Source organism: Syngnathus scovelli, chromosome 17, assembly GCF_024217435.2.
Source record: "Syngnathus scovelli strain Florida chromosome 17, RoL_Ssco_1.2, whole genome shotgun sequence".
NCBI classification, from domain to species: domain Eukaryota; kingdom Metazoa; phylum Chordata; class Actinopteri; order Syngnathiformes; family Syngnathidae; genus Syngnathus; species Syngnathus scovelli.
Window position 1 is genome coordinate 7286591 of NC_090863.1, and position 21918 is coordinate 7308508.

The 21918-nt window shown below is 42.0% G+C and overlaps 4 protein-coding genes and 1 long non-coding RNA gene across 7 annotated transcripts in view; 3 read left to right on the plus strand and 2 right to left on the minus strand.

The window, feature by feature from the left end:
* The window catches only part of LOC125985353 (guanine nucleotide-binding protein G(olf) subunit alpha), a 29038-nt gene extending 17180 nt beyond the window's left edge, over positions 1-11858 (plus strand). For both annotated transcript variants that reach the window (XM_049748121.2, XM_049748122.2), the window contains exons 6-12: positions 8954-9008; positions 9093-9166; positions 9247-9305; positions 9396-9516; positions 9585-9715; positions 9793-9860; positions 10068-11858. In XM_049748121.2, coding sequence (XP_049604078.1) covers positions 8954-9008; positions 9093-9166; positions 9247-9305; positions 9396-9516; positions 9585-9715; positions 9793-9860; positions 10068-10214 — 655 coding nt within the window. In that variant the 3' untranslated portion in view covers positions 10215-11858. The remainder of the gene's footprint in view (positions 1-8953; positions 9009-9092; positions 9167-9246; positions 9306-9395; positions 9517-9584; positions 9716-9792; positions 9861-10067) is intronic.
* Positions 11859-12125: 267 nt separating this feature from the next.
* On the minus strand, positions 12126-17058 carry mppe1 (metallophosphoesterase 1). 2 transcript variants are annotated; one of them, XM_049748126.2, is made up of 10 exons: positions 16610-17055; positions 16358-16509; positions 16158-16266; positions 15647-15750; positions 14777-14857; positions 14596-14704; positions 14461-14523; positions 14210-14332; positions 14004-14144; positions 12126-13457 (listed from the first exon to the last, which is right to left on the minus strand). In XM_049748126.2, the coding sequence occupies exons 2-10, from the start codon at positions 16420-16422 to the stop codon at positions 13272-13274; spliced, it is 981 nt and encodes a 326-aa protein (XP_049604083.1). In that variant the 5' UTR covers positions 16423-16509; positions 16610-17055; the 3' UTR covers positions 12126-13271. The 2 variants fall into 2 exon arrangements, with proteins under 2 accessions (XP_049604083.1, XP_049604082.1); XM_049748125.2 differs by having other exon boundaries at positions 16358-17058.
* A 720-nt stretch (positions 17059-17778) lies between these two features.
* Positions 17779-19643, minus strand: LOC125985357 (cathepsin Z). The gene is made up of 6 exons (XM_049748129.1): positions 19474-19643; positions 19046-19209; positions 18795-18974; positions 18500-18650; positions 18258-18423; positions 17779-18102 (listed from the first exon to the last, which is right to left on the minus strand). The coding sequence occupies exons 1-6, from the start codon at positions 19641-19643 to the stop codon at positions 17986-17988; spliced, it is 948 nt and encodes a 315-aa protein (XP_049604086.1). The 3' UTR covers positions 17779-17985.
* On the plus strand, positions 18784-20863 carry LOC125985361 (uncharacterized). The gene is made up of 3 exons (XR_007487294.1): positions 18784-18930; positions 19025-19096; positions 20280-20863. It is a non-coding gene; the product is annotated as an uncharacterized lncRNA (long non-coding RNA).
* A 913-nt stretch (positions 20864-21776) lies between these two features.
* The window catches only part of LOC125985351 (piezo-type mechanosensitive ion channel component 2), a 33832-nt gene continuing 33690 nt past the window's right edge, over positions 21777-21918 (plus strand). Inside the window, exon 1 of the mRNA XM_049748108.2 lies at positions 21777-21855. The gene's annotated coding sequence lies outside the window, so the exon portion shown is untranslated. The remainder of the gene's footprint in view (positions 21856-21918) is intronic.

The window sequence follows — 21918 nt, forward strand, 5'->3', positions numbered from 1 at the left end:
TTGATCTTAAAAGGTGCATAAATGAGATTTGAATTTGGATGTTTACAATCACAACTGTGATTAACAGGCAAGGCCGACAAACGACCGCAACACTGATGCTAAATCCTTGTCCAAAATGTGTTTTTCTGAAAACCTAATTATCGTAGTAAAACAGACCCCGAAATTCTCTGAATTCCCACATGGAATTTTTTTTTTCTGGACAGGAAATAAACCCGAGCCAAAGAGCGCAGCGCGTTCCCCATCGACGCTTTTGGAATCAATCGATCGGTCCTGCGCGCTGAGCATTTATATGTTTTACCAGCACAGATATGTGTCTGCCAGTTGATTGATCACGGGCTATTTTTAGACATTGCAAAACTGGTTCCATTGCAGAGAGCTTCGGATTCATCTAAGTGTTTAGGACATTGTGATCAAAATGAATATTACCAGTGGAATAACACAATGGAGTTCCAGACTTATTTGATGAAGTAGTCATTGATGAGGAACCGTAAAAGGAACATCTTAAACTTGGCATTAGAGATGGCAAACTGTATATCCTAGTCCTGGTACCGGGTGGAATCCACCTTAGCTTTTCAGGGGTCCCCTAAAACGACAAGTTTGTTTCTAAAAAAATACTGTATTTTAGACTGCCATAAAAAAAAAGTCCAATCTGGGTCGCATTTGCTTGTCATGCCGATTTGTGTTTTACTCGTTTTATTATTTCTATTAAGTGTGATTTAAAAGAAGACTTATCTGCTGCAGTGTCACAGCAAGTGGGGCTGTGTTCTGGTTGTCTTGGGCCAGGCTGTGGCTGGTTCTCTTCGTGCTGGTCACGGGACCCCGCCACCAGCCCCTGGGTGTGGGGAAGGCGGGGGGGGCACTGACTGTCATCTGGGGCAGTAAAATGCTTAGAATGGCCACCATTGTCAGCCAGGCTCCGGCCCCTTGAGGGCCCAGCGAAACAGAGCTTTGCAAACAGTCGCTTTGCTCAATAAAAAGCCTCTTCTCTTCACGGAAGAGCCCGGGAGAGTGATGTATTTATATATGCCCCCCCCCCCCCACACACACACACACACACACACACACACACAGGATAATTCAAGTTGCTTTAGTTTAACGCTTTTTACAAGATTTTTTCGATGATAACTTTGCTTGTAGCAGGAGTTGGCATTTTTGATTGTCAAAATGGAAATTCCTGTAAAATAATTAATATATTAAAATACCCCAGATTTCCCCCCCCCCCCTTCTTTTTCATGGAAAACACAGACGGCATTTTTTTTTAATCAGCGTTTTATGAACACGTGCAAGGGTGCCCCCCCCACCACCACCACCACCCATGCACTGGCTTTCAATGGGCGTTTTTCTCCAAAACTCTCAATTAAAAAACAAAAAAGACAAAAATAAAATATCCCCACGGCAAAAATCTATTTCGGTCTCATCCGCAACTCGAAACTGTCAATTGCAGCAAAAATACTTTGATTAGTTGCACTTTAGCGCCTGCACCGGACATGTGGCACTTAGTCTCATTCTGCAAAAGCTCCGCCTCTTCTGCGCTCCCATTGGCTCACACCCTCTTCACTCAGATAGTAGATCCAAAGATAATGAGTCATAAATGTGCCGACGTCACACATCCTAAAAAGTAAATTGTTTTTGAAAGCTCTCTAATAATCACGATTATTTCCAAATGTCCTTTGCTGGAATCAGATGACACTGTCGTCAGCTGACTGAAGTTGTATCAAAGGCGCATTATTTGTGTGTGTGTTAAGAGCAACTCGACAACGTGATCTGCTTGAAGCTCCCATCTTCACAAACCACTGTCCTCAAGGTTGTTACCACTCCCTGTGGGACCCCCACCGCCCTCCACTCATTTTGATTCGACCGATTCGAGAATAAATATTTGGAAGAAATTACATAATACACACGAGTTAACTCACCAAACCTTGGGAAATAATACATATTATTTTACGTATTATTTGAATCAATTGTTACTTTTGAATATTGTCACATCTTTGAAAAAATGTAACAATTTGTTTGTAAAAGGCCACAAAAAGCTTAAGAATATTTTTTAAAAAACATGATCCGTTCAAATTTAACTTGCACTAACATTGAAACAGTTCCCCGTGTCATGTCTCCCACCACACTTTATGGTTGCGTTTCTTTTCAAGTGTCGAAGGCCTAAAGCCGCCCCGGGTAGCACCATGCAACATGTCACAAGATTTGCTGCTGTGTGTATCTCACGGGTTGTCATGGCGATGCACCCGCCTTGACTTGCTTTGTCACTTTTACGTGACTTGTTATTCATCCCATGCTAGTTTTGGTCCTCATCATTGTACACAGGGAGTATCAGAGAAAAAAAAAGTAACATTTTTTTTCGGGGGGGGGGGGTGTAATCAGAAATACAAGACAATCCTCCCACAAATACTAGAACAGAAATATGAATATTAGCAAAAACATACTATATTATCACACATACATACAAAAGATTAGAAAGAAAACTGATTTCCTAAAACAACAATATAAAAATAAACAAAATTGTTAGAGGAAAAATACAACATTGTTTAAAAAAAAAAAAAAAGAACTGGCTAAATATTAGCAAAACATGCAAAAACGTTAGACCTCCATACAGAAAGATTAAAAAATAAATAGACAAAATTAGGAAGAAAATGAAGGAATATTACACATCATCCAAACATTCAAAAATGGTAAAATAATGACCCAAAATTGCTACTAAAAATATAAATGAAATACACAAATAGAAACAAGCAAAAAAAAAAAAAATATATATATATATATATATATATATATATATATATATATATATATAATATATATATATATATATATATATATATATATATATATATATATATATATATATATATGAAGAATGTTGACTTTCTCACTTTTCCTGTGACATAAACATGACCTCTTTCATCCCATGCCACTTTCATCCATCTCATCTTGTACACGAACTGTAGTGGCAGTGGGGGAAACGTTTACATTAAAGCCAACGGGAGAGGCGCTATAAATAGATCTTTATTTTTGGGTTAAAATGTGCTTCCATTTTAAAGGACAGAGAGGCGGGAGGGAGGGAGGCATGTGAATGGCGGGTATTGGTGGTCTGTGTGCGCACACACATACACACACACACACATATACAAGACACAGTGCTGATGACCGGGAATGTTACGGCACAGACCGCTGGAGGACATCAGCAGTGGTGCTGCTCAAAGAGATTGTGGAATGGTCGTCCATCGAACACCTCCCCCCGCCGCCCCCCCCCCCTCCCCTTTAGAGCTTATGTAAACTAGCAGTGGAGCCAGGGCAAGCGAAGGCTATTTTTAGCAGCAGCAGCACTGCAGAGCAGAAACTGGCAGCGGGGTCACGTGTGCGCAGCCGAATCAAAGGGAGTATCCCGGCAATGCGCTGTAAACAAAGGGAAGGTCAGTAGCAGAAGGTGAGACGCAAAACGCTTCTGTGTGAATTTGATGTGTGAGTAGATCCCCCCCCTCATCTGCTCACCCCGCCCCCACCCTACCTGCTCTACTCTATTCTATGAGACATTGCAAGAGCAGAAAGATCATCATACAGGTGTTGCAAAAGATGACCCAAAAAAGGCCTCCCCCACTTTTTAATTGAGAACTGATCATCAAAGAATATGATGGAGGAATATGACGAAATGTCTTGACACCCTATTCAATTTGAGTCCAATTACGTTTTCATCGTTTTGGGTTTTTGTTCCTAGAGATAGCCACCAAACTGGTCTGCGGGGCTAACTGTCCAGGGTGCACCTTTGGGGAGTTTGGGGGGATCGGAATTAGGACCGTTTATTGAACCGATTAGATTAACTGTACTCAAATGGTTGACTTTAACCGTGCCCATTGAAATGTTGTGCTAAATTGTTAGCATCATCCAGCCGGCCACACCCTGCCGGGTTAAGAAAAAAAAAAAGAGTTCCCACTTTCCGCTTAGCCTCCCTTAGTCAACTCAACTTTAACCTCCAGAGGAATGTGGTCCAAGGAGGTCACAACGGGCTATTTATGGAAAGCTTTTATATCTTTTCAGTCTCTGGGGTTGTTTGCATAGACGGCTTGAGCAAAGCATGCGGGAGGGTGGGGACTACTAACCTATGTGAACGCTTATGTTTTAGTTATATATTAACACACGTCATGTTGGATTGCACCGAAGTTTCCTGCTTTCTGTGTGGTGGCGATAAGTTGAATGTCACCAGCAGTATATCAGGTTATACAGGTTTAAAGTCCCATTGTTGGTAGCTTTAAAAAAATAACAATAAAATAAAAAAGTGATGGAGGTATTTGCACTTTTTCAATGCCTGTTTGAAGGTACATATTTTGAAAGTCATCTATTTGAAATTCAGAATGTTGGAATTTCTTGCACTTTAGGAATCCAATGAGAGGTCAAGTGACAGATTTCTGGCATGTGAAATTCAAAGAAAAGTCGATCAACAGTTGCAAAAATTTCTGTCGCGTCGGAGATTCAACGACAGATATATCAAATGAAATTTTAGTGTGTTGCAAACAATCTGTTGAGTTTCTGATGAGTCAGATGGGTCACACGGTTATGCCACGTCAATTGTTAGCATTAGCGTTTTTTGGCATTTAGCATTGTCCGTTAGACTAGTTTAGCCAGTCGACAGTTTGAAAGGCACGCTGCTGACACCTACGCGACTTAAGTGGAACAACATCGACAAAGTGTGGGCAGTCAAGTCGACTCCAGCGCGCACGTTTGCTTTGACTCGGCATCCAGTTAAGCTGCGCTCCATCCGGTTAAGTTGTCGCGGTGTCACTTGCATTATTCCACCGTCGTTATCCCTTTAATCACTTCCTCATCAAATCACCCGAGTCCGGTCCACCTGATCTGACGGGATTAGCGGCAAGCTACTTTTAATCATTTGCATTCTACCGTAATGAAATGAAATGTTTGGACAATTGTAAGCGTTTAGGAGCTTAATCCCTTATTTGTATGATGCATATTTTTTTCATCAGCACAGCTACTTGTGACAGCGGGCGCTACTGTGGCTCGGCCTGTCTCAAGGGACCCATGTTAACTGCTCCATGACAGGCAACATCCTTATCAATTATCCCCCTCGCTTCAGCTCTCAACTTGTATAACCCCTCGCGTGTCGGATTCATCCCGGGTGACACGCCACGCCACGCCGGCTGTCCCAGTCAGTTGGCGCAGGGGTGCTGCAATCACCTCAACTTTAAAGAAGACAACGACCACGTGCGTTAAATATATTATCGAGCCGTCGTCCAAGCGTCAAAAAAAGTAGTCATGATTATTGTAAAATTCCAAAGCTCAAATCTCTTTCATCTCAAATCAAGCTAACAAAAACTAATGAGGATAAATGGTGCACAAAATGGATGGATTTTTGTTATACCACTAATTACCATGATTTAATTTACATGGCATATTAAATCTGTTGACCCATCAACATTTTTTTTCTGTGCTAAAGAACCAAAAGCAACGTAAGGGTTGATTGTCACCAAACAGTACATAGCTCTCTCAGTTGCTGATTTAACGTGATGGGTCCTGCTCAGTTCCGACGTGCGAACGGCAGGATGCAATCGAAGCGGCCTGGCGAGCTAGAGGGAGATGAGTGGTATGGACCGACTGGGGTTGCCATGGGAACCCAGCTGCTGAAAGCAGGCAGGCTCAGTGTGCTGCTGCTGCTACTGCTGCTGCTTCTGCTGCCGCTGCTGTGGCCGCGTGATCGTAACTCTGCCTCCCGCTGGCCGCCAGGTGTAACAGCAAGCGAGGGTCTTCACTCGTAAAAGAAACCAAAACAGGAGATATACAACTGGGTACATGGAATAGTTGAGAGGTGTACAGAGTACGCCCGCAAATCGGAGATTCATCAAAAATCGAACTGGTTGCTTGGAAATTTGATGAATATCGAATTTTCAAATAATCGGATGAATTTCCGTGTTTGAAATTGAAGGACTGGCGGCACAACAATCAGATTCATTTATGCTTTGCCAGAAATTCAGTGTATAAGTTAGACATTAGTTAAGTGGAAGTGGTCAGACAAACAGTAAATGGATTTGAGCTGTGTCGGAGATTCAGCGACAGATTGCGCAACGATTGTATGAACCTTTGCTGCATCATAAATTCAACGACTGTTTGTTCACAAATCAGATTACTTTCTGCTCTGGCAGAAATTCAACTGACAAGTTGTGCAACAATCAGATTAAATATCAGGTCACACGGCAATCAGTTAAATTTTGGTTGTGCGGCAATTTCGCCCCTTGAGTCATCCGGTGGTAAAATGAATCGATGGATCATGTGACAATTAGATAGTATGTTTGGCATCATTTCTGGCATGACCAGCTCGAGTGTTGTTAGCGTTGGTTTTAGCTTAGCATTCAAATCCATAGCTAGCCGCTCTTAGTCATTGCTTGTCATTGACTTTTAATTTGTTGCAGTTTTTTTTTTTTTTTTTTTCATCTACACAAGTCTGTTTGCCTCCATTGAGCAGTGACATGCTACTAGCATGTATTAGCTCTCAGCATGTCCATGAGGAAGGCCGAAACACGGCGGCCTTGACATAGAACAGCCACTTTTTGTTTACACCAGATTTGGTTTGACTTTCTAGAGTGTCTCCGTTCTGCTGCTCCTATATTTAGGACGGGTCCACAGAGCCGCAGATGGATTGGTCTCATTCTGCGATCCATCATATCCGTACGCCGTTTTTGTTCCTGTTTGGATGGACGGGACTGAGATCTTTCCGCAAGACTCGAGATGACTTTAGAAGACATGACTTTCGCATTTCTAGTTTAGCAAATTAATTTGATGCTTTATACAGCTCAAACATAAAAGATATTCACAAAATGACGTGAATTTTTATAATCTACGTCTTCGCTATAATGATTGACTTCAGCTGTTTTATTTTTTTTAATAACAGCGGATTTTTTTGTGGGTGCCATACGGCACAGTCTTGCATCTACAGTCAATGTTTGATATTTATCCCGTCACCGTATTGGTATTTTCATACTTCAGAAAAGCACTCTGCTTATTAGGACTTGGTAGTTCAAGCACAATTATTTATTTATTTTCCTTGACAGTCTAAAAATATGCCCCTGAATCAGTATACTGTATCCACAAAATGAGAAGTCTCCCTCTTTATAACTTATTTCCATTTGCTTCTACTTGCCATAACTTGTGTGACTTTAGAGCAAGGAAAAACAAAATATTTATCTTTAATGGTGAGAGGATGCCAACGTGTGATCCCAGTGAACAATACTATGCAGAGGTACTTATTATGATTTTATAGACAAAAAAAATATAGTGAAAACAAAAAAAAAAATGCTAATGTTTGAATTATTGTTAAAATAGATATACATGACAAGAAGGAAGTGCTCTTCCTGTCCGTGTGATGCTACTGCTGTCGTGTGCGGCCCTCGCCAGCAGGTCGGAGGCTCAAGTGAAAAAGTCCATTATGCTGCCGGCCGGCCCGGGCGGTTCAAAATATGGAAACTATTGATTAGGCCGCCGCACTGCACTGCTAATTAAAGATGTTGTACTATTTGTCAAACCAATTATCAAATGAACACATGAGTGTTACGATGGTCAAATTTCTCTCTGGCGGTGCTCACGTCGAGTATTTGTTGAGTATAAGTGCTCCATTTCACCATGATCCAAGACCCTGAGGCTCCCCCTACCATTTTTTTCTGGAGGTGTGTGTGTGTGGGTGGGTGGGGTGGGGGTCTAGATGGCTGGCAACATGTGACCTGGACCGCATGGGGCCCATGGCCCCAGGCGTCCACCGCGTCGAATGTCCCTGTCTGTATTTTGCCGTCTCTCACGCTTACAGGAAGGGGGGGGGACACCTAAGGAGTCAACTGTCTTGTGTATAAACACAGACAAGCAAGTGTGATATATGAAACGATTTTATCCACGAGAATAAAGTGGAAATTGACTGATCAACTATACAAAGGAACCTTGTACAACAAACAAAACAGCACTTGTTGCTGTCCAAATTGTTGTGACTCCATATCCTCATCAAGGTGTTTAATATATTGTGATGATATTCTATATGAAGAAAAGTTCATATTTTTACCTGCTGAAGGTTATTCCCAGTTTTTTAATTGTACCATTTGCGGCACAATGTGCTGTCATCTTTTTGGTTTTCTTACTGTCGTGCGTATGTGCTGATGTTTTTGCCCCTTTCCATTTGAATTCTTTTGGATTTAAAAAAACATTATAGTAATAATATTATATATTTAAAATATGATATTTTCTGACAATACATGTGTTCGTTTGCGTGCAGATGAGATGTACTTTTTACTAGTTATGACTTCTGTCGGCCCGAGTGTGAAAAATCATGGCGCCTGTGTTGAATAATAATTCATGGCTGCGTACACACGAGTACCAAAGTCGCATGCGATGCATGAGGCCCTGGAAGAGGAAGGGGCGGACTTCTACATGTACACACACTGACCACAACTCCCTTATAATCACTTCTTTTTTATGTGAGCAAGCAAAGTTATTAATTTTAAAAAAAAGATACAATAAGCAACTCTTTTGCTGGCTGGTGTGTGTACCTAATGTAGTGTCCGGTGATGTCACTGCTTTACGTTGCAGCACTGTTCCTAATTGTACACATAATGTGATTTTATTGTCTTGACTGTCCTATGGTGCTCACCAAGCCCGGCCTGGGCCCTGCTTTGTGTCGAGCTAGGCTAGCATCCGATGCTATCATCCACACACACTGTCTGCCTTATGTAATCCCTCCAGCGAGAGGAGGGGGGGGGAACCAAAAATAGCACAGACTGATCAGCTCTGCCCCCTTGTGGACACAGGCCGCCTCTGCATCCCCTCCCCTTAGACTCCTTTTTGGGCTTCTTTTGATGTTTACAATAACCTTTACGGCAGGATGATTGATGATTAACAAAAAGTGTATATTTAAGGTCATTCATGTTAACAACTCTGTGTGTGTTTTGTGTTCGTATAGTTTCCTCGACAGAATCGACTCGGTAAGACAGAGCGACTACACACCAACAGACCAGGTAAGTCATCCCGCAGTCTCAAATTTATTTGACCATCTTTTGCAGTTTCCTACAGTGACCACCATCTTTTTTTTTTTTTTTCAGGACCTGCTACGCTGTCGAGTATTAACTTCAGGGATTTTTGAGACAAAGTTCCAAGTAGACAAAGTCAACTTTCAGTAAGTATGCTGAATGTGGATTTGTGTTGTGCCAAGGTGGCGCCAGTGAGTTTTTCCTCACAGTGTTTTTGTCTCTTCAGCATGTTCGATGTCGGCGGCCAGCGGGACGAAAGGAGAAAATGGATCCAGTGCTTTAACGGTCAGACACTCGCCTACTTTTCTTTCTGTTTTGTTTTGTTTTGTTTTTTTCTGTCCTGACTCACGTCTCGTGCGCTCCCTCTCGTCACAGACGTCACGGCCATCATCTTCGTGGTGGCGAGCAGCAGCTACAACATGGTAATAAGGGAAGACAACAACACCAACCGGCTACGGGAAGCCTTGGACCTCTTCCGCAGTATTTGGAACAACAGGCGAGTCCCGTTTTGATCCCGTTCCCCCTGTCCAATTTGAACCAAAAGTAATCACCTTGCTTTTGTAGGTGGTTACGCACCATCTCGGTCATTTTGTTCCTAAACAAGCAGGACATGCTTGCCGAGAAGGTATTAGCTGGAAAATCCAAAATTGAAGACTACTTCCCCGAATACGCTCGCTACACCATACCAAATGAAGGTGGGTTTTTCTCACACAGCATTGTGGCACTCGGAGCAGACGTGTGTGTGTTCATAGTCGGTCTCTCCTTGTTCCAGCAACTCCTGAACCCGGCGAGGACCCAAGAGTGACGAGAGCGAAGTTTTTCATCAGAGACGAGTTTCTTGTAAGTCGCAAAATACACATCTTTTGAACAACACATGAACCTCATTATTAGCATCAGCTAGCAACAAAAACATAGGAGTTGACCTTGCCGTTCCAATACTTTTGAAGGGGACTGTATGAATTACTCTGCCCCCTAGTGGCTGGATATTGTATTGCAAATGTTCTGCGCATTAAGAAGTGTCCCTGTTGTTCGTCTCTTGACACATAGCGGATCAGTACGGCGAGCGGTGATGGTCGTCACTACTGTTACCCCCACTTTACTTGCGCTGTGGACACGGAGAACATCCGGCGGGTGTTCAACGACTGCCGGGACATCATCCAGAGAATGCACCTGCGGCAGTACGAACTCTTGTGATGAGACCTTCCGCCTCCTCCTGAGGACCATCAAGTACTACTGAAGTGTGTCAAATCCTCCTCCTCTTTTTCTTTGACTTTTTGGATTCCTCCGCAACAAGATTCGGTTGATTCCTTTCCAAGTTTTTTTTTTTTTTTTTTTGTCATTCCACTAAGCTTCCGGCTACCTCCTTTTCTTTGCCCTCCTGTCTCCTTTTCCAATACATGAAGACACCTACAGGACCTCAGTGTAAAGTGTGTACACCTGTGTGTGCGAATGCGTGTGTGCCTGTTAGCCCCCTCCTCAAAGCAAATGAAGAGATAAATGCACTTTGCATTATGTTCCTTGCCCCCCCCCCCCCACCCTTTTTTTGTTTTTCCTCTCTCAATGATGATGATTTGGATTATTCTCCCACAAGAGGAACACACAATGTAGCATCAATGCGATATTTATTAATCCCGTCACCACTTTTTTTTTGGGGGGGGGGTTAAAAATAAAACAAAACGCTTTGTGGAGCGAGAGAAAAGCAAGAACGGGGTGCACGATGAAGAAAAAGTACAGCAAGCCAGAAGGATTTCCCCCTCCCCAGCTAGGAGCTGCTGCGTGCACTTTAGCCCCGCTTTCTCTACAGACTCGGACCCCCAACACAACCCACACATACCATCCTTTTACCTGCGGTGAGGGGAGATAAAAATGTATTAATTTTCTTTCTTTTTTTTCTTTTCTTGTACACTGTGCAAGGTGGAATTCTCCTGTACAGACTGTAAAGTGTAATATTATTTTGTACAAGTTCAATTGAAAAGAAAAACAAATCTACTTGTAGATCTTTGTGCCTTGATTATGGCTGTACCTGTAAAAAAACAAGAAAAAAAAACGACAAAAAACAAAAATGAGCTCAGATGTAAGTAATGTTTTTTCGACCGCGCTGTACAGCTTGATGTCAAAAACACTTTTTTTTTTTTTTTTTTTTTTTGTCGGCAGCAAAACATGGAGACTGCGCGAAAGGGGGTGGTTGGGGGGAACTTTCTCTGTAGACTTTAGGTTTTTTTCTGGTTTATAAAAAATATAAATAAACTGCTGTTTATTTAAAAAAAATACAAATAAACATTCTAGGGAAAGAATCCTAAAATTATACATTATGCAAATTAACCACTTACCTGCAGTGAGGACCACATGTTGCAGCACCATTGCCTTTTCTTTTGCTGTTTTTAGAGGGATTTTTATTATACCCCTCTGTTTAATTGTATTATTATTGTTATTATTAATATTATTATTAATTTTACAGCTTTAAAACACACATTGGAAATCCATTGAAAGTGTCCAAATTGCAACCTGGTGTTGTTTTCATAGGAACCAATATTATTATTATTTTTTTTGTTTTACGTTTTATTTTTTTTATTTTTAAAGTGCGTGCGAGATCTTGTGTATATAGACTCACACATGCATTGTGTGTGCGCGTGCGTGTATGAATGTGCGGACAAAGAATTTTATAATTGTATGTACATGTAAATTTATAGGTCTATATAAATATATATGTACACTTATACATGTTTAATTATGTGTGTGCCTAGGTGTACATACCTATGTATGTATACGCTAAATATGTATACATACACACATAGGAAAGCATGTCTAGAATGGAGACGAATAAATGAGCGTGTGCAATATTGGTCATGTATTGGGGGAGTCCTATGGGAGCCATATGCGATATAGGCACAGACACTATGAATGTGTGAGCAGCGCCCAACAAGATGAGCTCTTCTCCTTGTACAAAAATGTGTGAGCAGCGCCCAACAAGATGAGCTCTTCTCCTTGTACAAAAAAAAAAAAAAGTCAACATCAGCCTTTTCTGATACACTACAAACACACACACAAACACACATGTGCGGTTGACTTGGTCTGTAGGGGCCGAAACCTCGCTTGACCCCAGGATGACGATGAAATGATATTTTTATTTTTATTTAAATAAAGAGGCACATTAGAGACATTTTTTTTTTCTTTACAACACGTGTCCTGAATCCACACTTGTTTTCATCATTTGTTCACTAAACATGCGAACTATTTTTACGTTTTGGTATTGGTGAGCAATGTTTTTATTGCTCATGACTACATTGTTTTTGGAGGAAAAAAAAAACACTCTTTAAAGTGTTACAGCAGTAAATTCCGTTCCTTGAACATTTTATATTTTGAAGACATAGGCATTCTCTCAGATATTTATAAAACTTGATCTCTGAAGATGCAAAATTGTCTTAACTTTGCGGACATTAAGTTTGATATTTACAAGTAAATTAGGTTCTTTCAAGCCACACTATGTTCACGAAAATTTTAGACTGACCCTTGAAGAAAAAAATATCACTTCCAAATAATATATGTTTTGTTTACATTAACTTCCTTCCAGACCAGGGGGGCAGCTCAGACTTCTAACAACAAAAACACACACATTACGACCATAAATTGTCATGGGTCTTTCCAAAACCAACGTTAATTCGTGAAGGTTGATGACATTTACAAAAGTGCATAGATTGGGTCCTTTAAGATTGACTTAGCTTTATATTTTTAAAAATATTGGCATGTGTCATTGAAAACAGTTTTCTTGGATGTTTGCATCCACGACTGGGATGATAATCATAGCAATTTATTGTTGTTAATTGGAAATATGTCAACAACTTTTCTAGAACCCTCACAAATATTTGGTAAAGATGTGCAATAATAATCATTAACCCCCTCAATAAACCAACAATGTGAGATGAGGGGTGAGTTTTTAGTTCACAGTGAATTAACATGGTTCATCCAAGTACATTTGACACCTAAAATCGACAATAATAGAAATAAAATGGTGTTTCTTAATGTCCAAAACAAGGCAGTTTGTGGAAAACGTCACATCTGTTTTTTTTTTTTGTCACAAGTGACAACAAACACATAAATATCACAAGTTTAAAGTCATTTAAATAACTTAAAATATTAAAATGAACAATTCATGTCCTTCCAAAGTGTCATAAAACGTTTCTCGGTCAACTGCGGTTGATATGCACTTCCCTTCCAGTTTCTGTATGCAGGGGTTTCTGGGTAATGTAGTTTTTACAGAGACTTGTGCTTCCCCAGCAGGCAAAGGCTGAGGCACTGCAGCAGGCCCTTCATCCATAAGCAATGTGCCAGGATGAGCAGCAGCAGGCAGCCGCCGGTTGAGGTGTACACACCGATCACTGTGCTTTCCTCCGGCAAGAAACATTTTGACAGTGCGTAACTGCCTGGTGACACGGACGCCTGTTAGAGAGAGAGAGAGAGAGAGAGAGAGAGAGAGAGAGAGAGAGAGAACAAAATGGATGATTTAAAGGGCCAGATGACAGAAGGACCAGAGCACATCTTAGCATCATGGAGTCAATGAACGTGATAGAGCTGTCAAAATAATCGATTCATCGACAATAAAGAATAATTTAGAGCCATTTTTTTACCTTACAATTGGCCAAATCCTCTGATGTCAGTGTTTCAACAGTAATTGCTCATTAATCTCAAAAAAGTTATCTTTTGTGTTCAATCAAAACAAAAACATTTGTCTGCTTTTACTTTGGAAACACCAAAACTAAATAAGTTTGGTGAGTACAACATTGACGCTTCTTGTGTTATATTGTTTAATGGTGATTTTGATGTTTTATCAATAAATAATATATGAATGGGGGGGAGGGTTGTAATACATACAGATGCAAAATAAAATTTGGTTCGATTAATCGATGGATGTATCGTATTGTAAATAATGGCCTCCGACTGTCTACTTTCATGCTATACACATTGCACAGTGGCACCCTGACCCACCAGGATGAAGCTGGGATTGTTGCGGTTCCTCCAGCTGAAGGATGGCACGCTGACTTCCGGGTACTTATTATCGTGGAGGACCTCGCAGCCGCTGTGGGTGTGGCCGCTCAGGATGAGGCGGGGCTTGAACCACTGCAGCAGCTGAGGGCAATGACACCAAAATTCCTTCATATGTATCATCAGGATTTCAGACAAGAGGTCCTCACCTTCTGAGACGCTTCCTTGGACAGCACGTCGTACTTCTCCCTGAATAGAAGGTGGCGCTCACCAGGTGGCGCCGCGTCTGTTCCCGTGCAGCCTGCGTCGCTCACTCTGTAGAGCGGGTAGTGCTGCAAAGTGCCAACCGACCCCATCATCATCACAAGGTATAAAGAATAAAAAAAATATATATGTTAAAATATGTACGTTAAAAGGGCTGAGTCATTTTACTTTCTTGTTTTGTGGTTAATGAGCTCACCTGCAACATGATGGGTGGTGTGGGAGGATACACATGCGTGCCCTCACAGCCGACCCCTGAACCCTGTGTAGACATGACTTTATTAAATTCCATCTATTTATTGTTGTTGTTTCTTTGCATGTGCCACCGACTTGCCTGCAGAGAACAGTTGAGCTCCTTGGAGAGTCTGATGAGCTCCTTCTCTACCGATTGGCAGATGGGGCAACCGTCACCGTGCAGCGCCACGCTGTTCACCAGCAAGAAGCTAAGCACACACACACACACATAAATCAGCATTCAGACACCATGCTCGGTCAAAACATGAGAACTGACTCACTTGACTCCATTTTTGGTGACTATCCTGGTGGAAGAGGCGTTGAAAACCTTCTCGAAGCGCTGCAATTTGAACCAGTCCATCCTGCAGGGGGCGATAAAACACTACTTTCAGCGCACACACTAAGAAAAGAGCAAAATCAGCACCTAACATAATGGTGCAATGTTGACTTTAGTGGCAAGCGGTAGAACTAGTCTATAATCTACACTCTACTTAAGTAGGAAAAAAAAATGGCAATACCATGTCCGAGTAGGCTTTCCCTGACATTCTTTGTAGTCATCTTACAACACAGGCCTTTGTCCAGAGAGGGGTTTGAAACGATTTCTTATTTTTCACACGTCATTTCAACATTTGCACTTCCTCTTAAGCTGTTTGCCTGTTGGACATTTGTTTACTTCCTTGTTCTTGCCTGGCTGCTTGGGTCTGACTGACTTGACCGGTTTACAAGCATGTTTTGTTTTTAATTTGACTTGTTTCCTGTGTGCAGTCACCACATAAGGGTAAGAAAAGGCATTTGTATTGCATATACATATCAGTTAGTTATAGCTCACACACTAATTAAATTGTAATTATATCACTGATACAAACTAAAACAAATAATAAAATGAAACTAAATCAAATCAATCAAAATTCTAACTTCCATTACTTCACTACATTTAATATCAGAAATGACTGTTGATGCCTATAGTAGATACAGCAAATAAGATTTCCCCCCCAGGAAATATTCTATTGCACAAGACGAGTATATCAGAGACATTTTTGATCTTGTTTTTGGTTGCTTAATACGGTGCACGCACCCGGTCGAGTACTTATCATAAACGACCAATCAAAGTCCAATTTTTTCCTGACTCCACAAATAGCGTCAGTCCTTACTCGTAATGGAAGCCAATGTCGTGATTCCCGACCAGGACCACCAGCTCCGTGTCCCCGGAGTGACGGAACATTCTGTGGAAGCGCCGCACGTCGTCCTCCCAATGCTGCAGAGAGAAAGACACGTTGCGTCTCATGTTTAGCAAGTGACAAGCAAGATATTTTCTTGAAAACATATTTGAGATGGCTTGTGCACTTGAATTGTCGAGCACCATACTTTCTTTATTACCCACTTTAATTGCATACTTGATTTTTTTTTTCTAATGGGACAAGGGAGGCCTTTATGTGAGATTTCTCCAAATTTATATTTTTGGAAATATGGGAAGAAGCCAGAGTACCTGGAGAAAATTCAGGCAGATTCTAACGCTGAACTTCAGAACTTTAAATGTGATCCAAAAATTGTCCACTTTTATTGATAACATGAGTTCTGAACGTTAGGTCAGTGTTGCTCACTATTGGCTGGCACCCTCTGCAGTTGAGTAAACAACCCCCAAACCGCCCACCCTCTCCTTACCTTCTTCGAGCTCCACTTGCCTTCATCGAAGATGTCCCCTAGAATGAAGACCACTTCAGGCCTGAGGAGCCACAGAGCGGTCTGGAACGCGCGCTCCATCTGCCATTCTCTGCGCATGCGTACAGAAAGCACCCGCTTATTGTTATGGTATTAATCAATCAGTGAAGGACACGATTGCGTTAGTTGTTTATACAGCGTACCTCCTGAGCTTGTCAAACCAGTGGCCGCCGACGGCCCCCAGGAGATGCGTGTCTGACAGCACCATGGCGCGGACCGGCGGTGCGTCCGGCGGCCCACCGTCGATGCCGTTCCCCCCGCCACCGCGCGCATGCTCCACGCGGGGCCAGGCGCACTTGAGGATGGCGGGGAAGTAGATGAGATACTCGCAGAAGAAGAATGTGCCACCGAGCAGCAGCATCAGCACGGTGGCGAGCAGCCACCTGACGCCGAACCTGGGCATGGGTCTCATCTCAGGACGTGATGGAACGATCCATGAGGCATCTTCTCCTCCTTGTCCTCCCCCCTCCTCCTCTTTTTCAAATACCCATCCTGATGTGGCTCATGATGGCGGATGAAGGTGTAAAGTTGAGAGAAAAACAAAAAACGTAACGCGAGGAGAAACGCAGTCCGTCAAAACCCGCTGCGACCGTCAAGCTACACTTACGACGCACTTCCGCTTGGATTCCAAAATAAGTGCTAAAAGGGAAGCGAGCGCCCCAAAATATGCCATATGTTTGTGTCAGGCAAACACGGTGGACGAGCTTGTCTCCTCAGAGTCTAAAATTCATGAAGTAAAAAAAGCTTAAGGTCACTTAATAAGCAAAAAATAATCCTCACCCAAATTCATGTGCGCCTCTCTTCGCGCAAAATCGAGGGTGTCACCAGCTACTTTCACTCCCGTCCCATCCCACTCCCATTAAAAAAAAAAAAAAATCTGGACAATCCTGTGCAGTTATTCGTCCTGCTTCCGTTCAGCATTTCCCCCATTATACCGCTTCCATTTTGGAGGTCAGCTACATCAAAACAAACAACTAAAGTTGCATTTTATTCATTCATGATCACACGCACACACTCATTGTAGCAGATGGGGCCAATGGGATCAATGGGATTAAGACTCTATCCAAGCCGGTTGTACGTGTTGTGCACTTGCCACCAAACTGGTTCCATGAGCTTCTGTTTGAACCACTTCAACCAGTCATGGTGTCCTTTGGTGAGCAATTCCTCTCACATATCAATAAGTCATAATGCTACACATCTGTTGAAATGCATTTCCCTACTTTTACTACAGAATCTTTCAGTTCTTGCTTATAAGAGGAATGTTTTTGTATATGTTGAACAAAATGAGAAAGTTAGATTGTATTCGTTTTTAGCACAGCTCATATGCTGTTGTTCATTAAACAGTTCAGAAGGGTGTGACTTGTGTGTGTCCTCGAGAGAGCAAAAAGCACAAAAATGTGGGCGGAGGCTTTGGCCCTCTCCAGATGTTCGGTCTCGCTGTGCTCACAACACTGCTGGGCATTGTTAGTGTGCGTGTTTGTCCCGTGTGCGCTGAGTGCAATCAAAGCCTGCTCCCTATATGTCAAAATTGGAACTACACCTTGATTTAGACAGGTAGCCAGTCCTCAGTGAATTTGTTTATTCTGTTCATCTTAAAAAACATTCGCACAAACCAGTGAGGAGCAACCACCTCTTCTCTTTGTGATAGCTGATGAAGAAAATTTTTTTGACGAAATCAACAGTGTGACTCTTATGTAACATGAATAAATGTGATCATTTCCCCATAAAAAAATATTCTTGAATACTGTACAGGAAGATAAATAATTACAATCTATGACATAACAATAGGATCTCCATATGCACAGCGTTTCTCAATCCCCAAGTTGAACCAGTTGCCTTTGCCACCTTTAAAGGCACTGGTGACGATTCGGGCCCAGCCATGTTCTCCCTGGAAAAAAAAAAAAATAGACATGACTTTTCCATTATTTATTTAATTATTTTCGATTTACCCACTTCAGCCAATTTCCATTAGCAACATACATTTTTGATAGGCAAGCATGTCAATCAAAGCATCTGACTGCCATGTGCGTATGTGACACTTACCCAAAACTCTCCCCAGGAGTTCCTGACGATCCAAAACTCTGTGCTGTCATCCGCAACACCCCATCCAGCTACAGACACAATGTGATTGGGCAGCGAAAGGGGGTGAAATTCTGAAAAGATGCCCCCCGAGTAGCCGTCAAGCCCCTTGGTGGCCATCAGAGAACAACTACAGAAAAGAAAAGAACTTCAGCTCTTTGTCTCCCCCATCTGGCGAGTACAGGTAAATCATCAGTCTGGGTTACCTGATGGGCCCGTTGGTGTAAATCTCCGCCTTCATGTGGTCTCTGCCCGACACTCTTCCATAATCAGCCACTTTCCACGTGGTGTAGTTCCTCACCACGTTGCATGACGACATTGAGGAGCATGAGCCACACTGGTTGAAAAGCTCACACTCTGTTAGGGTTGGAAATGTGGGGAAAGAAAGCAAAGAGGTCAAATATCAAGAGGTGCAAAGCGAGGATATGCACAGCCCGCCCCCTACTGGCCAGAGGAGGCGTGGTAATGCGGGAAAAAGTTCATGTGTAGCATGTGTCTTGCTTTGATTTTTAGCTTGGTAGTTGTTGCAGGTCTCATCCGGAATGCCACTCTGATGAGCGTAGGCGTACACCCTCAAGTCATCCCCGCCGTAACACGATCCAGCCCCCCCGCAGTCAATGACATTCTGGACCGACAGGTACGCCAACGGCCACGCGCCCTTGCGTTTGATGTTGATGCGATCTAGGGCGAGATTGACAAAATGTTAACGCGTTTGTCTCCCTGTGTGCAAGGCCCGCATTCGCCACGGTTACCGGCAAGGGCGCTCGTGGCTCCCATGGCCCAGCAGGAGCCGCAGTACTGAGGTATGTGCTGGTTTCTTGTGATGCTCACGTAATTCTGCCCGTCCACATTTCTCCAATCCCACGAACGGGGAAGGTCGGACACCTTCATGTACTCGTGGGGTCGAGGGTGTGTTCTATAGAAAAAAAATCATTTTAATTATTCCTGATTACAATAGGCACTTTGTGTAGAAAATAAAAAATATTTCACTTTACTGCTGTATTTTTAATTGTTACTTCGCGGTTTTAATTATATTATTTTGGAACCACAGATTTTTAAAAACATTTTTTATCAATACTATGCAATAAGTCGTCACTGATATCACTAGCGCATTACAGGTAGTTATTGAAGACAGAAACCTTCTCAATAGAGCAGCAAATACGCACGTCTATAAACTCACCGAATAAAGTCTGGCCTGCTGTCATTGATGGGTTTGTAACATGGTTCGTTTAGAAGTTGAGCAGCGTTTTCAAACGGCAAAAACAACAAAAAACAATAACAACAACGTAACAACAGAAGTACAGCTACGTAGGGCGCCATCTTAGTGTTTGTCACGTGACTAGGAGTCATTCTGGCGCGCCCTTGTGGCCAACAGGGACATGACATGAACAAAGTATGACGTAAGACAATTGACGAGGTTTTTTTGAAGTCTTTTTATTTGTTAACTACCGGTGACGTTTGAAAGGTAGTGCAGGATAATGAGCCATCTCCGTCCATTAGTGAATTTGCTGTCTCAGCAGGAAACTTTACTTCGACTGTATAAACTTGGTCAAATTGCATTACACCTAATGCACCGATACTGCGTGTGCATGTATGTAGATGTGTGAATGTGTGTTCTTGTTTAGATGATAGAGAGGTTTGCAACGTTAATGATTAAAGATTAAATTAAATTACATGTGCATTTTGAAACCACCATGAACCAGCTATGGAGTAATTCACCTCCACTTTGCTGCATTGACTTCATCCCTGTGGTGATGCCCTACTGCTGATCATAATGATAGTAACATGTAAAAGTATGTCCGTAAAAGTGTGTTGTTGTATTTGCTGCCCAGCATCCCGGCTAGCCAGTCCAGCGGGTGCATTAGGTGCCTCGGCTCCTTCCTACTGCTCAATGACAACAATAAACAAGTGGTTGAAAGCCATTATCCCGACCGACATCATCAAATAACGTTCACTCCATTTGTCCTGGCCTGTTCCGGTGTTAAGTGAAAAGAAAACATCATTTCCAAGGAAGCGTGCCAAGCGCCAAACCCCGGCCTATAGACGACCAGCATCCCGTTGGATACGGCCTTTCACGCAGAGATCTCGCAAGACAGTTGCATTCTCCACTCTCAATGATGTTGGGCCAAGATGCAAAGCCACATTTAGTGCTGAATCATCGTCAATCTTTTAACCAGTCGGGTCCATTTGGGAAGAAGTCAATAAGTCCCTCTTCAGCATGGGATAAATAATGGATCAAAGACAAACATTCCCCTCAACTTTGGCAGGGAGTGATTGGACTGGCACATCCTGACACAAATCACGGCCTGACGTTATCGACTGCTGTGGCAGTGACGACGGCATCCGGCCCGTTTGGGTCAGCGCCTCAAACTGATGTTGTCCAGCTTGTCCCGTATCAACCACTCAAGCTGTTCACTCCCATCATGCTTTGCAGAAACTGATAAATTATGTCATTTCCAAAGATCAAGGCACTAGCGCAGTGCGGCATTTATCAGTGCATTTGATCTACTGAAAATATTGATTACTGTCACCATGTTGCTTTGTGAAATATTAAAAAATATATCCAATTATCCCAGTCCCACTAATGATGTCTTCAAATAATGGACATTCATTTGTACCTATATTGTCATATCTGGCATGGCATTAATTTAACATATTAACATAGATTAATTTAGTAGTCTTCCACACATAAGTAAACCATCACAGTGGCTCGATTGTTATAATTAACAATATGATCAACGTATTCAGAATTTATTTTAATTGATACCCCTATTGTTTTTCCAAAGAAAAATCATCATTACATTTTTGTTGGAACCGTAAAATACAAAAAAAGCATTAAAAAATTATCCTATAAATGATTATACAGTATTACTATATTATACTGTACTACATAGTTGTTTAAGTTGAATTAGTTCACAACAAACCTATTTTGAATTACTATTGACAAAGTAAAAATCTTTGCACAATAGATTTTTAATTAGAGCAGTATGAGTCAATAAAATGATTAATATGTGCCTCTATGATCGTTGTATAATAATTACTATTATTTTACCAATTCTTTCACTAAAAACGCAATTTGAATTAAAAAAAAGTTTAATAATGAAAATTCTCTTGACTCGATTAGAAATGGATGCGCAGGTGCAGACTCGTTTCTGAACCTATAGGTGACGCTGTTTCTCTTTGTTCGAGACGGTCATCAAATTTTGGGTGTGGGAGCGTGTCATAAAATTATCAAAGACACGCCTTAAAACTCATAAAACATTTTGAGCAAATAATTAAAACATAAAATGCATAAATATAATTGGAAAAGCACAAAACAAGCTACTTTTTTAGTGACATTGTTGCTAACATTGGCGCTACAAGTGTTCGTGTTCTCGCCTCCCCCTATCATTCGCGCCAATTATCGTCTGAGGGTGGAGTCGCAAACTAAAGGAAGGTTTTTGATTGGTAAGCAGATATGCCAATCACTTGTTGCCTTCCCGATAAGGCTAGCACAGCCCACGCGCGCGCCCAGTTTCACTCAAAAGTGTTAAATCCACCCAAGGAGCCACACCGAGGAGAGGTGAACCTCTACAAAGTCTGGCAAAGTCCAACAAATGACACTTTTAACGCCTCTACAAAGAAG

Bases quoted from the DNA above. Each gene is read 5' to 3' on its own strand.
- mppe1 (XM_049748125.2), bottom strand. From the start codon at position 16,626: ATGAGACCCATGCCCAGGTTCGGCGTCAGGTGGCTGCTCGCCACCGTG. The intron at 14,705-14,776 runs GTGAGTCAGTTC...GTGTGTGCTTAG, and splicing joins GTCACCAAAAATGGAGTCAA to CTTCTTGCTGGTGAACAGCG. The intron at 13,458-14,003 runs GTGGGTCAGGGT...TCTCTCTAACAG, and splicing joins ACAATCCCAGCTTCATCCTG to GCGTCCGTGTCACCAGGCAG.
- LOC125985357 (XM_049748129.1), bottom strand. From the start codon at position 19,643: ATGACTCCTAGTCACGTGACAAACACTAAGATGGCGCCCTACGTAGCT. The intron at 18,975-19,045 runs GTAACCGTGGCG...ATCTCGCCCTAG, and splicing joins AGCCACGAGCGCCCTTGCCG to ATCGCATCAACATCAAACGC. The intron at 18,103-18,257 runs GTAAGTGTCACA...TTTTTTTTCCAG, and splicing joins ACTCCTGGGGAGAGTTTTGG to GGAGAACATGGCTGGGCCCG.